At 36.5% G+C, this 17,290-nt stretch overlaps 1 protein-coding gene and 1 pseudogene across 2 annotated transcripts in view; both read right to left on the bottom strand.

Moving 5' to 3' along the window:
- Positions 1 to 17,290, bottom strand: part of ZPLD1 (zona pellucida like domain containing 1) — a 405,680-nt gene that overhangs the window by 40,600 nt on the left and 347,790 nt on the right. For both annotated transcript variants that reach the window (XM_043892989.1, XM_043892990.1), the window contains one exon: positions 4,097 to 4,210. In XM_043892989.1, coding sequence (XP_043748924.1) covers positions 4,097 to 4,202 — 106 coding nt within the window. In that variant the 5' untranslated portion in view covers positions 4,203 to 4,210. The remainder of the gene's footprint in view (positions 1 to 4,096; positions 4,211 to 17,290) is intronic.
- On the bottom strand, positions 13,467 to 15,416 carry LOC122687391 (annotated as a pseudogene).

Below are 17,290 nucleotides of genomic sequence, written 5' to 3'. Positions count from 1 at the left end.
CTTGTGGAGCTCTTGATGACATCAAGGGTGATCTTGATGTGGAAGAGAAGCCACAAGTCAAGAGGGAAGTGAGCAATTAACCTTCAGGCTTTATTTATTCACTCTGATCTTCTTTTGCAAGCAATCTGCAAAAATGGGCTTAAAAACTGGGCTGCAAAAATTCTTGGAAAGAATATCCATATAACTAAAGCCTCTCCTATGCTTTCAATTTATCTGAATTTTAGATATTTTTTAATATAAATTTTAAATTGCAACAATATGGCTGATTCATGTCAATGTATGGCAAAAACCACTACAATATTGTAAAGTAATTAGCCTCCAACTAATAAAAATAAATGAAAAATAATAATAATAATAAACTGCAACAATATGTGTGTGTGTATGCACAGGTTTGGGACGTGTGGATACTTGTTGTCTAAGCCCAACAGAAATAAAAGTGCTAAAATGTGTAAGAACAAATACAAATTTTAATTTTCCCTGTTGAAAATAAAGAGATCATTTATATCAGAAAACACATGAGTACTTTCTGATGTTCATGAAATGTATATAAATTCTTTTGAAAATTAGCTTTACTACTGAGGGACATCTTTCTCAAGGACTTGGGAACTATCTCTTAGAAATATAAACATCAAGGAAAGTAATGCCCTTATATCACAGTCTGGGAAGGCTGGGAGCCTAACTTCAGTTGGAACCTCGCTTCAAATTGCAAAAGTACCTCCTTTCATAAAGATGTGAGCATTTTATTTTTTCTCTGGATAAAGCTAATACACTAGCATGAATGGTCACCCCAATAACCAGGTTAATTCAGGATGAACTATACATGATAAATGGTGCTGCCAAGCCCTCTTACCTGAGGACAGTTATTACTTATTTTGAAAATATGCATATAATTTGCTGTCTCTGCTTGACTATGTAGAAGAGTGAGATTCCTTTCTGCCTTTGCAAATTTTCAGTGAATTGCCTATAACGAACATCATATTCTGGTTTAATGCTAATTCAATGAGTGTTTTCATGTCTGCTATGTTAGTGGAAAGGATTTCTGGGTTGGGAGGAGATTTTGTTTTTAGTTATATTTCCTTAATACATGATTATGCTTTTGACTGGAATAATGGACTCAATAATAGAACACACTGTGACTTGTTCTCAATCATAATGCACATGAGACTCATCTGCAGGATTTTTTAAAAAATTCCCAGTACCACATTCAGAGATTCTGATACTACATAGTGGGGGTAAGGGCTTCCCTGGTTGCTCAGTCGGTAAAGAATCTGCCTGCAGTGCAGGAGAGCTGGGTTCAATCCCTGGGTTGGGAAGATCCCATCCAAGCCACTCCAGCATTCTCGCTTGGAGAATCCCCATGGACAGAGGAGCCTGGTGGGCTGCAGTCCATGGGGTCGCAAACAGTCAGGCAAGACTGAGCGAGTAAGCACCGCACATCTGGGGTGAAGTGATGACGCCCAAACATAGCAACTGTCTCAGCGGGCTTGGATGCTGGTGATCAGAAGGTGCTCTTGTAGACGGAAGCTTCCACACCATTTTTAAAATTTACCACATGAAAAATACTTCCTTTTGCTGTCCTAGTCACTCCTTGGCTCATTTACATGTTCAGTTTATCTTTACAAGTGTAATAACTACAACGTCAGCTATATTCTCTCTACTGAGCAATCTTCCTGCATGAGGCGTTTCTTTGTTAGTATTCCATCTCTGCATACTTTCCCTTTGCTCATGCGTATACTTTGCTAGTATTTTGTTGTTGTTGTTAGGATTCCCAGGCTCTGAATCCTGCCCCTTTGCTGATTCATATTCTTACGTAATAGATGAGGTGTCTCTAGACCTCGAATCCCCAAACCCTCTTTTCTCATTCATGAACATGAGCTCAGCTCCTCCCCCGTCCTCCTTCACCCCCAAAGTTATTTACAGGGCGGTGTATTTCCACACCTCTCCTCCTCCCTTCTCCTGTCTCTCCTTCACTGCTCACTCGCTGCACCGCAATCCAACTCTCACATCGCTTCTTTCAGTCTCCAGCCCCTCTCCTCAGACCAGGTCTGTATTTCCTACTTCTGGGTAGAGGCTGCCTCTCTACATTCTAAAAGTACTTCAAAGTCATTCTTTTCAAATCCAAACTTCCTTTCTAAAACATGCAAATGCCCTATGCTTTCAGGGTCAGTTAACAGTATCAACACTGAATTATTCAATTTCAAAACACCCTCTGGTCTTCTCCTTGGCTCACCTCCCAAATCAAATCAGTTCTCAAGTTCTGACGTATCCACCACAGAACTCTGTATCTCTGAACACCTGCCTCCTTCTGCTTCCGTTGCCACTGCCTTCCTGACATTTCTCTCTGCCACTAGTCTCTTCTCACTCGATTCTGTCTTTCACACTTTTCCCCAATGTCTACTTTCTCAAATAAGATGTGACCCCATAAAATCCTTAAAAAGGTGGGTTTAAAAAGATGCAATGGCTCTTCATGGCCTACAAAATAAGGCTGAAACACTTTCATTACACAAATAATACACAAATTACTTTTGCCAAAACAACTGAACCTGAATTTATTTATTCAAACCTCTAGCTCTAATCAGTTAGCAGGTTATATAGGAAAAGAGGAGCATGTTAAATGACACAAAGGAGTTACACTCAACCAGATCCAGAGTGTTGGAATTCTAAGAAACAAATGACCAAGTTACTTACAGAGATAAATGGCATTTTAGAAAAGCTAAGGCATGCTATACATTAAAACAAACTCAAGAAATGCATCAACAAATGTACCATATTGATTTAGAGGCAACTTGGCTGAATATTGAATGATATTAAGGAATTATTATTAAGTTTATTAAACAAATACGTGCAATGATTTTTAAAGTTTTTTTCACTTATATATAATGAAACATGAAAAATGAATTTATTTTAAAATATTTTAGAGATGGGAGTAGTAGGAAAGACACATGAAACAAAATTTATAAATGCTGACAACTGATGAAGCTGGATGATTACTATGGGTTTTTGTCTTTTTTTTTTTTTTTTTACTATTCTCTACTTTTGAATATATTTTAAATTTTCCATAGTAAAAAGGTTAAAAAAAAAATCCTATCATATGTGTATTCAAAATCATTAAGAACCCTGCCTGAACTTACCTTTGTAGACTTGCTTTTAGACATTCCTCATCCTGAACTCCTTATTTTACTTAACCTACCAAATAGTCTCATACTAGATCTGGGCTCATGAAGATATTTCTACATATTCTTTCTTTATCCTGGAGCAAGCCGGATTACCTGTGCTCAATAAATTAGAAACTTCACATCAACTAAATAACTACCTGCTGATTGCTCTGTGTAGGTGCGCTATTGCTCTGCCATGCTCCAAACACAGGAGCACGTAAAACATGGGAGAATGTATTTCAGTTTGCAATGCATATGTAGAAAAATAGTTTCAGATTACCTAATCCTTTTTTTGTAAATATTGAACTATGGCTCTATAACTTCAGCTGATATAAAAAGATGAATGTTTAAGTGAAACCTCAAATTGCCTCTAAAAAAAATGCAGATTTTAACAACCTGTGGGACACACCCATCAAGATGGTCAAAGTCTCATGTCTGTCAAAATATTAATGGATTGCTCTGAAACGCATTCTGAAGCTGGCCTGTGTACTTTTGGTGACCAACACTTCATCGAAATAGTATTCTGTTTGAGTACTGTATAATATTTCACAGTCATTTTCTAAGTATTCTTCCTAAATAAATCTATTAGAATATAATGGAAAATTTTAAAGTCTGAATTAATTTATGAGAAAAAGTCCATCAAGTAGACAAATTTTGAATGACATTAGCCTCTCCCAATTTTATGAATCATTAGCTAATATTTTTCACATCTGTGAGCAGCCATTATAATAATATAAACTAATACAATGAACACTTTATATGTTAATGTGGTTATAAATTACAACTTCAGAAAAATGTCTTTTGTCATTTTCCACTTGTTAATATCCACTTAGTAAAGACAGATATCCCCCTCATTTTACATATGCATTTAAATCATTTTCTATTTAAACATAATCACTCTCTCCAGATACAATTAGAGAAAAGACTGCGTTCAGACTTACCAGGAAATCTACTGTGGAGGTTGGCATCACAATTGTAGCCATTGAACTGAGCAGAACCCGGAAGCACTCTAGTTGTTAGTAGCAGCAGCAACCATATCTGTTCCATTGCAAAACCTAGAAAAGAGTTATTTTTCATGTGGACATCACCAGCCTTCCCTCTTACTTGCTGGTAAGACTGAGGCTGCTCTCAACTCACTGTTGGACAAGCAGGCTGTCTACATCTGTGCAGGCAGAGCTCATCAGAGGCCTAAGGACTATCAGAAATAATTATCAACAATAAGGGAGAGATTTTGGCTACAACATTTCAAAACTATTTTCATTCTTTGACTCCAGTTTGTTAAGTATAACAAAGCTACACTTTTGTAGTAGAAGAACTAAGATATAAATCAAAACATTAGTAAATGAAAGATTTTTATTATACATAGGAAGAACTCAAACCAACTATTTGGTAGATTAGAACAGCATAGAAAAGCAGACTGATGATGTGGAGGCAATGATACCCTTTAAAGTAGAGTATCCATAGTCTGAGGGATTTAACCCCCAAGAGTTGATTTTCAGAGAATCCTTAATACTATTAATGAACAAATAATGTCAAGAAATCTTTCCTCTCAGCAAAGGAATTCCAGGATACTGATATTTCTCAAAATCAATGGTTTATATATCATTTTCTCAGGAAACAAAGGAATAAAGCAGAGGAAGAACAGAAAAATACTATGTGTGGAATAATATTATGGTTCCTCCAGTGATTGCTCACTAGTGGATGATACTGATATAGAATTATGAAAACCTTGAATTCTTAGAAGAGTGGAATAGAAATTCTCAATATGTGTTGAACAAATACATACAAATTGACTTTAATACTTAAATACCAGTCAGCCTGATGTTTAGTTTTTTTTTTTTGTTTTTTTTTTCCTATATGGCCTTTTACTGGCTTTATAGAGCTAAAATATCTTCTAGAAGTGCCCAGCTTGTTATCAGAGCACAGTCTGTGCATTGGGAAAAAAAATCTTTTGGGTTGGTGGTTTTGGTCTGTGAATAAAAAAACAAAAAGAAAATAAAATTGTAAATAGCTTACTCAAATAATTTATTGCATGTTTAAAGCTTTTGGGTTTTGGAGAATAATAATGTCTAAGCTGTTCTTAATGATCTGCCCTTAGATGACCAAGTGTAGCCTTTAGCAAAAGGAAGGAAATACATCTTGCTTTTGAATCACGTTTTTAGTATAACATGTTTATTATTAACAAAGTCACTTTGGTGAGGATGTGGGAAAGGAAAGCACGAGTTTTTCCCAAAAATAAACAGAAAAAACAAAAATAATTCAACAGGAGCTTCCTTCTTTGTCACTGTCGCATACCACTCATACACAAACCTAACAACTTTTGGAAGAACAACCATATGCCTGATCTGGTAGGACACTCCATTAACAAAAGGCTCACACAAATGGCTGACCCAGAACCTGGGGTCTCTTGAACACACCTGTGCCTTCAAGGTCTAGCTCCTCAGGACATTTCAGATGGACTATGACAGCCTTGCTCTTTTGGAGTCTATGGAAGATTGTTAGGAAAGACAGCATCTTATGTCTGAAAGGTACATCCCACCACACACACAGTGATGCTAGTCTCTACAACTTCCTGCTCATGATGAATTCCATTCATTCCTAGAAGGCACTGGAGACACACACTGTTGTCTCTCTATCTAGTGAGGTCTCCCAGCCTGAGGGACTCAGGAATTTTCATTGGTGAGTTATTTTTATTATTCAGAAATGCTTTCTAGCTTTTATATTCTCTCACAGGAGAAAAATAATACTTATTGAGTGGATGCTGTAAGCAAAGAAGGCAGTGTGTTGCCAGATAATTTTCCTATATTCCCTCATTCATACCCTTATAAACACTGGATGATACTGAATTTACTACTCTGTGTACTGAAAAAGAAAAATAAGTCTCAGGATACTAAAGTAACATGGAAAACAAGTGGAGGGACTACAATTCAACTCCAGATCTTTCTGATGAGAGTTTGCTGCACAAGCTACCTAAAATCATCTATTAGTAAATACATTTAGTGTTATTTTGGTTGCCATTTATCATATTTTTTTTTTTTTAGCTTTTAAAATTGTGTACCCTTTAATAGATCTTTTCATATAAAAACAAATTCTTACATAGTGAATGCAACTTGTATAATAGATGTATTTTATAATATGAGCATTGTGAGGGAGAAAATTATATTTTAAAATCAGGAGGTTCTCATTGTGGAAGAATTGAGAATTATTATTACAGGCTAAACTGGACACATCTATGTTTACCAAAAATAGTTAAGAAAAACATGTTACTTGAAACAGCCCACTAACAGCAGTTTAGTAAAGTCTTTGCTTTACAACTTTAGATCAGATCTGAGGTTGTCTAAAAGAGGTAGCCCTACACTTTGAACAAGACTTACAGCCTGTCATAGAGATTAAAACTCTTAATATTTTTTTTGAAAAGTAGAAGGTAGAGGTAGAAGGCAGCTTGCTTTAACAGAAAATCCATTGATTTTCATTTTAGCAGATACAGATTCAAGTCCTTCCTCTAGATTTAACATTTGAAAATCAAGATGATGATCACAAGACTGTATAAACTACAAACACAAAAGGGAAAAATGAGAGAGTTAATTCTTAGGCAGGTTGATAAGGGCCCCCAAGGGGGAAGGGGCCCAGGGCTCTGGAGCTGGAGAAAAGGACAAACTTTTTTTCTACCTGTTTTGTCTTAGTCACATAAGACATAAATTTATTTCCTTTAAGCCCAGAGATAATGATTACACAACATAACAATTCATATTGCTCAAGGGTGTGTTTTCCCTTAAGCTCTGTGCTAATCATATAACAACAGTGTGTCTTGCTTAAGGATGTTTCTCCTTCTTAGCAGGAACCTTCTGACTAATTCTGTTACTTTACGTGGGAGTAGGTGGTCTGGTGTTGGAGAAGACTCTTGAGAGTCTCTTGGACTGCAAGGAGATCCAACCAGTCCATCCTAAAGATCAGTCCTGGGTGTTCACTGGAAGGACTGATGCTGAAGCTGAAACTCCAGTACTTTGGCCACCTCATGCGAAGAGCTGACTCATTGGAAAAGACCCTGATACTGGGAGGGATTGGGGGCAGGAGGAGAAGGGGATGACAGAGGATGAGATGGCTGGATGGCATCACCGACTCAATGGGCATGAGTTTGAGTAAACTCCAGGAGTTGGTGATGGACAGGGAGGCCTGGCATGCTGCAATTCATGGGATCTCAAAGAGTTGGACACGACTGAGTGACTTGAACTGAACTGAACTGAGGTGGTCTGGTAAGACCTTTCTGGAGAAGGAAATGGCAAGCCACTCCACTACTCTTGCCTGGAAAATCCCATGGATGGAGGAGCCTGTTAGGCTATAGTCCATGGGGTCACAAAGAGTCGGCTGAGTGACTTCACATTCACATTGTTAGTTCTAATCTTGTTAATTTAAGATGTATGTTGAGAGGGTGGGTCTGGTAAAAGTATGTAAGGTGTTGACAAGACTAGCAAGTGGGGCACTCTCCATTGCTCTTCTGATGTCTGTCTTTTTTCACTGTAATAAAACTTTGGCCACACAAAAGCTCTGAGTACTCAAGCCTGGTCCCTGGTCCCAAAACTAAATCTTCCTCGGAGATCACGAATCTGACATCATTCACCATAAGCTATCAATAGCGTAGTCTGGACATACGGAAGGTTTTCTCATTCCAATGGAAAGGGGTAGTGCCAGGACCTGTGTTCCTTGGTCTAAGCCTTCTTCTTCTGTGCTAGACTGCGTGACACTCAGGTGGCCCCGGCCTAGGAACAGCCCTGATTAGTTGAATCACATTATTATATACATGATGTTATTTGTACTGGTCTGTGTTTTAATATTAAGGTACATTAAGCAGGGGAACTTTGAAGGACACCCACATCTTTCATGTAGGCAGTATCCACATTCTGATCCCTGTAACATTAGCAGTGCTCATGGCATTTTCAAGACTTTGAGAGGTTCTTTATATTCCATCCACAAGTTAAAAAAAAAAAAAGATGAACTAGTTTCTTATACATTCTGCATCCTCAACCCTGTCACCATCATTTCCTTTGTACAGAGGAAACTTGAGTATCAGCTCACAATAGTAGAAAGCTTGGAGATGTTACTTGTCACAGCTTCTAAAGTTCTTTTCTGAAATGGGGTTGCTTGGGATTTGAAGACAATGCTGAGACTCTACCCTCACTAGAGCACAATGTCCTGTTTGCTCAGGCTCCTCAGCTCCTGGACAATTATAGACATACGTACTCGACTCGATCTGGCTCACAGAACATCGTTAAGCATCATATTACAAGGTAGCACCCAGGGTCTGTGGTCTACCTTGGGATTACCTGAAAGGCTTGTTTTCCCACTGTGGCTCCAGCAATCTCTGTAGAGAACCTGAGCAGAAACATTTCCCATCTTCTCCACCATAACTAAGTGTAGTATCCAATGCCCCTACTTTAGTGCTAAAAATGTACAAAACTGCCTAACATGGCCCATATAACAAAAAATTTGTAACACATTCTTAGATAACAATGACCTTGAAGACATGTATCATACGGTTTTTGAACATCTTTCGAACTCAGTACCTCCATAAGTTTAAATTGATTGGGATAGGGAAGGGTGAGGATTGTATATATAATGTTGGCTTTTCAGGAATTTAGAAGTGTTGATTTTAAAAGGACACCTGCATCCTTAAACTGGTACTAAGAGGCTCTGTGTTTTATACTTAGCAATACAAAGGAAGTCATATGCTAAGTGATTTGCATCAAATGTTAGTATTTCCTATATTAAGTTCTCTTTTGAAAATGATAATTTCTTCCAAAATGTGAATTTCTGATTAATTTGCTTAAACTTGGGGTCAGAAAAATATAATTTCACTTTTAATTCTCACTTAATTTTATGTAAATTGAGATAGCTTTGTCACAGACATTTTTCACTAGATTTTATACATTTAATAATATTTTTTTGATCTTCCTTTTATCAAGGAATTGTTATGTGTCAGGTACTGTGCTATGTTTAATATTAAACTACTGACATAGATTTAATTTTCACCCGTGTTACACATGTGGAAACTGAAGCCTAAGGTTTTTAATTGACTTGCCCAGGGTCACAGACCTAGTAAATGGCAGAGCACAATTCAAAACCAAGCTTAATCTTTGGAATTATTATAATAGTCTGTTTGATTTAATTGGAGTTTGTCAAATAAATTTAATTAAGTCTTGTTACTTTTCAGAAAGTAAATTATATTAAATTATATTCTTAAAATATGCTTTGAACTAAAGGATTCAGACGATTGAGGCAAATATGTTTAATATCTACTTAATTTTCATGACTCTATTTCACTTAGGCAATGAGTACATCAAAAAATAGTATTCTTTTCACTAATTGATTTAATGATAGTACCAGTGAGTGTTAAGGGCTGACTATGTATCAGAATGTTTTTAAAAGCACTTTTCTAACCATGTTTTCTTACTATATTTTCTAATCATGAGAAAGGTAAATTATGCTTTCAATGGTTCATCAAATGGAAATCTGGCAATTACTTGGTAAATTTGATCAATACTGATTTATTCCTACATTCATTTATTGAATGTTTACATGTGCCTAGTACTGTCCAGGGAAACTGAGGTAATGCAATCAGAAAAAAAGTTATTTGCATAGAACTTACATTCTAGTGAAGGAAGTCAGAAGAAAACAAAATCTATATGTGAAACACAGTATATTTATAATAAGTACTATGGGAAAAATTAAATAAAAGGAAAGATAGGAAATCCTGGGGTGAAAAAGAGGGAATTCTAAAATTTTATGTGGCCAGGGATATAAATCAATCCATATAAATGGTGCTCAGGAGGAAAAAACAATGTCAGTTATGAACTACTATTAACTACTTGTGTTTAATTGGTACTGAACATTTTTTTTTTTTCTCTTTAGGAATTTCCTAAACAAAACAGAGTTTCAGTGCATAAATTATTCTCTGAGAACAACTTGGACACTTTGAACAGCTGCATTAACCTTTTCAGATGAATAAAGGTGGCTCTTGGCACCCAAGAAAAGTAATTTATTAAATAGCACTCCTGTGACCTGAGAAAAAGTGAATCTGTTCAAAAGCACTTTATCTACTCTTGAGAAATAACTTTTGCAGAAACAATTCATCAAAGTTTCATACTTCTTTAATTGTATTGCCTTTATACTAGAAATATAGTATATTTCTAATTAGGAAAAAATAGAAAATTTAAACCAAAAATCATTTCTTCAAATATTTAATCATCAATCTAAGATACGAATTTTTGTTTAGTAAGCCAGAGCAAATTGTTTAATCATACAGATTCACATAAATATGAAGTTGGCTCTTAGACATTGGTGATCACCCTAATCCACTCCTTCTCAGCCCTCCTCTGCACTTACTGACCTGCACAGACTCGCTGTTCCCTACAGGGGGCTTCACCTCTTTTCTGGTGCTTCTATGGTACACACCCAAGCCTGTTCCTCAGAAAAGATCAGAAAAAGTTGACTAAGCTTTAATTGACTACAAATAGATGGAAGAAGAAATGTGTTATTTTGTGGAGACCTGGGTCCCATTGGCTCCTTTGAAGGCTAACATAGGACTCTATTTAAATAAGTTTAAATCAAAAGAGTAGAGTCCTATGTTAGCCTTCAAAGGAGCCAATGGGACCCAGGTAAGACCCAAGGCAAACAGGCACTGTAGTTGTACAGGTAGGCAGCTGTCTTTCTCAGTCAGGTTTTACAGTGTTACATGGTCTTGCCTCTAGAAGAAAGACATTGTAGCTCACCCTCCAAAATCACCAGTTTTACCACGCTGGAGACAATACTATTTGAAGAATACTATAATGAAGTAATCTGTTTTCTGATCAGGTGTAGACTGAAGCTCTATGTTCTTTATTTCTGTGTTGCACTGAGACGTTAGAGGCAACATATATAATAAAAGGGAAATGAAAATTAAAACTTTCATCAGAAATGTATTTCTACAAGTATATTATTTTGTATATACATTCCTTAACATAGAACATTCTTGTCTTGCTAAGCAAAAAATAAAATACACTGTGTGCTTCCTGAATAATGCCTCAAACAAAAAACGAAACAGGTTTAGTCATCAAGAAGACATTTAGAAATTTTATGACTAGAGATCTTAATGTATACCATGAGGAAATATGAATGCTGAAGGCTGTTCCTTAGAGTAAAACCTACTCCAATCTTCTCTGACACAAAGTGAGTGTTCATTTATTTCCCTTTGCTCGCATTTCTCATTTGTCTTTTTGTTGAGGGTTTTCCCAAGAAGTCTGTAGCATTTAAATGATCTACAGTGTTTAGTTTAGAACATTTATTCTGTACCTTAGTTCTGGGGGTACTGACAGATTGAACTAAGTCACTCTAAAAACTCTTTTTTAAATAATTTACTATGTTAATTTTTAAGATATGCATATATTTTATTATTCTGAAGCAGCTTTGAAGATATATATTAGTATATTGATTTTCTTTATCCTTTCATTAAATATAATAACAAATCAATAATAAAGTGATAATTTAGCTATTTATCTTAAATGCACATTTCCCTCAATTAATTAAACAATTGACTATTAGTGTGATCACTTCAGAATGACAATATTTATCAATAGAGGTGACATACAAAATATATATGAGCAAGCATAGCACAAGAATCAGCCAAAGAGAAGGCACACCATGCTGATATATTCTGGCTGAATATCATCCTACGTCCAAAAAATCAACAGTGTTTATATGGGTACCAATAGCAAAAGATTACTTAATACTTTGGTGCACTTTTGCATAAGAATAGAAGAGCCCCTTTCTATCTATACTCCACTATTTGGTATTCCTTGGTTAATTTTTTCATTTATTTATTCATTACAAAAATTTTTATAAGTAGTTTCTATGTTAGACTCAAGGTACTGGGAATTAATCCAGCAGTGAACAAAATAAACATGGTCTTTACCCTCACAGAGTTTAAAAAACCACAGAGGGGAAAGTCAATAATGGCATACATTAAAATATATTTGGTAAGTGCTATGGAAAAAGGTCAAGGAGTGACTCAAGAAAGTATATAGTATGTATTTACAGGAGAATATTTCTTACACATTTAGAGGGATAGCACTCTATTGATCAGTTATGATCTTCAGCTCATATAGTCATATATGAGTCATCCCTCATGTAATCAAAATTATTCTTGAAATTCCTCAAGTCCCCCATCTCCATGCAGGATTCCTGCGTAATATGACAATATTTTGAATGAGTTTCCTGCCAATCCTCTCTGTTACCCCACAATTCTCGATCCTTTTAGGAAGATGAGAATAGAACCTATATTACAAGAATATATATTGCCTAACTCTGACTTCCAAAGATGCCGGGGTCCAGCCTTGGCAGGATCCAGGGGTACCCTCAGGAAGAACAGCGTCAGCGAGAGAAAGAGAGAAAGACAGAGAGAGAGAGAAAGAGTGACCAGACGGCAGGGGGCGGGGGGCGGGGTGCAGCAGAGTCTGGCCAATCTTTATTTTTTACCGTCACTTTGATATTCTAAGTTAGTACATTTTTAAGGGGGAGATAGTTTAATATTACATCAGCTTATCCTTCACAAAACCAGGGTGTTTTCTGCATACTTCTTTGTGAGAGTCTTGTACGTTATCTTCTGGCCATGGGGCCTATTGACATTTTATGACCTAGGTGAATGCAAAGCTGTTTTCCGTAATCTGTTCTTTAATGAACACAAAGGTCAGTCCTTTGGCAGAAGTTATCAGTTAAATTTATCTAAAAGGTTTACCACACAAAGACTCTGAAGCTCTGGTGAGGCAGCCCCTGTTTAGCATTCCTGGTTAAAATTAACAATTCTGAACTCTTACTTTTCTAAATCTTTAACTATAACCACTTTTAGAATAATATTTTTGTGTTCTCTAATAGGGCTTCCTCACCCCCGAAGGGCTCTGTGCCTATTAGGGCCTTTATGTGATCAGGTTCTTTATGCTGTTTATGATTAAGGTGTTGTGAGCAGTCATGTGCATTAGTACGCATTTGCCAAGCGGGCTAGAATGCCAGCAAAGGGGTCTAAATTGAAACACTCCTTTCATCCTGGATAATCTTATAGGATACCGCCGTCCAGCGGACATATTAATTAAAGTTCTAATTTGATTTTGTTTGGAGAGAGATCTGGGAAGGCCTTCTACCCGTGTCACAGAAATTAGAGAGTAGTCTAATATAGCAAGCATCACAAAGACAGAGATCATCTTTAAGGTGAGCGCCGGGGCAGCTTTTCGAAATCCCTGAGGTCCTGATCTGCCTTGCTTGTCAGGTCTTCTCCTCATGACCTTGTCATGGGTGGGATCTCGTGTTCCGGCTCCCAGCATCTCCCCCTTTTTTATTTTTTAAGACAGCCAGATGGATCTCAGTCACGAGCTTCTGAGTGTTCTGCCGGAGAGTTCTGACAATACAAGGAAGGATTATAATGAGAAGTAGGACTAGGGCTGCCACAGTAGCATAACTGAGGATAGTTGATAGGATATTTTTTCCAGTAATAAAGTTAGAAATGGTATGAAAAAAATCATTAGCAGCCCCTGCAGCAGTAAAGTCCAGTCAGGAATGTTCTAAGGTTTTTATCTGACCGTGAAGCTTTCCAAGATCTAAACTAATGCTGGAGCTATTCCATACACCTGAAATATGATTTTTAATCTTTTCCCAATTATAATCTTTATCACTTACTTTTAGGGGTGTTACACAAATCCACCGATAGTTGGCGTGACCGGATAATGCTAACTTTACTTTTAAGGCCTGTAATTCAGTTCCAATATGCATGACCGCTTCTTCTAGGGCGTCTACTTTTAATTCTAATTTCCTATCTATAATCTCTTGCATAGCTAGAGCTAAAGAAACATTTTTTGACATATCATTGACATATTGAGCAGTATGTACCTGTTGAGTCAATGATATCGCTGCCACAGTGACAGAGGTAATTGCGGTTATTAAGGCTGAAATCCCTAAGATAAGTAGTCCTACAAACCGTCGGGATCGCATTAAATCTTGCAGTTGTTGCAGAATGGCTAGACCGTAATTGTCATACGAATAGGTACTCACTGCGACGGGCACCATAAGGTAAGGTGGACGTCACAGCACCACAAAGGAACAAATATTATATTGAGAGGTTAGGCAGGACGAGAGCATGCATTGTTCACAGCAGACTATATTTGGTCCACCTGAATAGTTCATCTCTATATGAAGCTTTTTAGAGTTATTAGTGAACAACAACAACAAAAAAAAACATAAGGGGAGGGTAAAGAAGGCAGCACAGAATAGGTGGAATTGGTCTCTGGCCAAGATAGGGTAACAAGGGAGGTGGCACCAAGGGCTCTCCAAATTTCTGGTTGCCAAAAGGTTTTGCCCTTAGTTGTATAGGACAACATGGGGGGAACAAATTGATTATGATGCCATCTGCTGGCTGCCAACGGCCAAGGGACGGAATCATCTTTCCAATTGCTAAACCTATTGACATAGTCAGGAACAGATCCTGGATCCTGACTTGGGTTTGGATTGCTCCAGTCTTGTACCGAATAGTTTCTGCCTCCCGGTATTCTATAATCTATTTTTGAATTATAAGTACAAGATTTCCATACCGGATATCCAAGGCGGTTGTCTATAGTTTTCCATATGACGTCTGAAGGAGCAACAGCAATACAATTTGGATATTTTGGTGGAGTGTTGAGGAACAAGGATTTACAGTGGTCAAGGACCCCGGGCATAGGGGCCTGTAATATCCAAACCAGCCAATCTCCTGTTTTATCTGAAAATTTTGATGCTGGAGAATCTGACAAAATTGCTTTCTTGGAGGCTCCAACACACCCCTCCTTAGAGGGAGTGATAAGATTTCTTGGGAAGTTAAAGCAAAGGGGAAGGTCATCTGTTAATCCCCTAAAAGTACAGTTAAAATTAATGGGATAGTGATCTTTATCATAGGAAGTATAGGATCCTCTCAAAAGATGAGGCTGGTTTGTGTTGACCCGTATAGGGTCATTGTTCCAAGTAACTACTTGGAAGGTGGGGGGTCAGGGAAATATGCCCAGTATTTTTCTGATGTAGAAGAGGTAGCATTTACCTGGCAAGAAAGTGAAGCAAGCATAGCTATAAAAACCTTTTAGGGGAGGCTGAAGATCCCTGTAGAGAAGCTATTCTCTGTGCTTGATGGCAAAGCGACTTAATTTGTCCCCATGTGGGTATGGAGGCTTGTTGAGTTGCCCACACAGGATGTCTTGGTTGCAGGTCATGAGGCATCTGATCTTCATCCAAAGATAGATTACTGATATAAGCTTTAGAAACAAACTTAGAGTGTCTTTTTTAATAACTTAATTAAATCTGTTAGCAATATAACAACAAGGAACTATCTCAGAAGTGAGTCTTAGTAAACACTAAACCTTAATTAACAAAACTAGAAACTTAGTTTAACAATTTACAAAACTTAATATTTAGTGATTTCTTTATTATGGATACTTTTAACCCTGTAGCCAGGGAAGGCTTTAACCCATCAAATAAAAATGAGGTTTGTCACGGAGCTGGGAAAAACCAAGTGGCCCGTCTTGGATTTTCCATAGCCCTGACTCTTTGATTTTCAGCTATCGTTCACCCATTTTTAATTTTTCGATTTAGGAGTAGACTGTTGCCATGTTTTAAGGACATTAGGATAGCACAAGTCTAACAGTGAGAGGTTATTTTTTGTAGAAGCAAAATGAGTTTTTACATGTACCATAATCTTAAATAGCACTTATTTACTTTACTAAAGTAACAAAAGATTTTAAAAACAAATATAAATCACTTAAAGGCAAAGAAATTCATAATCTGTTATTGAAAGATTCATTCTAAGAAAACTTTGTTCTCTTAACATAGAGGGTAGACTAAATTTCAGTCTGTTACCAATTTACTAGATAGCAAACAAGCAAAATTTATCAGTTAATCTTAGAAAAGTCTTTTTTATAAACCTTGAAGAACTAACAGTATTTTTCTAAAGGCATGAGAGTGAAACCATACAAGGCATGTTTAAAATCTAATTAAATTGTAATTGACAAAGTAGCCTGGTCATTGCTGTGACTTGTAACACTTTAACATGATAACTAAAATTATAACTGACAACATTTTACCAGGACATATCAGATTTTTATGAATTTCACATAATTTTTAGGATATCTATATAAGTAGCATCAATCATACAATATAACCTGAGAAGATTTATCACTCCTCCAACAATATTTCCCATGCAATTTAACATGTCAAATGAACTCAGGTAGTTTAATAGCTCTTTGGGATGTCTCAGGGGCCCTCTGAAGCATCCCAAAGTCAGCCAGAAGTCAAGCTATTTAGGCAGATTTGTCAATAAATATCAAAAGGGTTTATAGTACTCTGTCAGGTAGAATTATATAGATCACTGTGAAATAATATATTTACTTAGCCAAAGTAAAAAAGAATATTTTAAAGGTAAACATAGAACAGATCACTTCAGAGGTAAAGAAACTTAAAATCCATTATCAAAGGCAGTTCAACATCTCAAGAAAACTTTTACTCATACACAAAACTCTTTCCCTGGGGTCTAGTTTCTAAAAAACCTTTTTATCACTTTCTGTACCCATTTGTTCTCGCATCCAGGAACAACTATAAGTCAGACTTACTTCCTTTTTCCTTCATAAAATGTAACTTCATTCCTCATACCTTCTTTACTGAACACACACATATTACTTTCCTTAAGCAACCAAGAATTGACTTTTTTTTTTTTTTTTTTTTTATTAGTTGGAGGCTAATTACTTCACAACATTGCAGTGGGTTTTGTCATACATTGACATGAATCAGCCATGGATTTACATGTATTCCCCATCCCGATCCCCCCTCAAGAATTGACTTTTATATTATCATTCTACAGATTGGTGAACATAAATACTAGTGACAATTTCTAAAAAAATTTTAGCGAATATCTCAGGATGGCATCAAACATTATTCATTAATAGTCCAAAATCTACAGTTTCTCTGTAAGAGGAAATTAGTGTTCAGTAATGAATGTTTCAGAATCTTTTTTTTTTTTTTTTGAATGATCTAGCTATTCAACAAATCAGTCACTTAATTTAGCACAACCCTAGAAATTCAGGTTACCAAAATCTAAAGGG

This window comes from Cervus elaphus, chromosome 31 (assembly GCF_910594005.1).
Source record: "Cervus elaphus chromosome 31, mCerEla1.1, whole genome shotgun sequence".
NCBI classification, from domain to species: Eukaryota; Metazoa; Chordata; class Mammalia; order Artiodactyla; family Cervidae; genus Cervus; species Cervus elaphus.
This window is presented reverse-complemented; position numbering and strand designations above follow the sequence as displayed.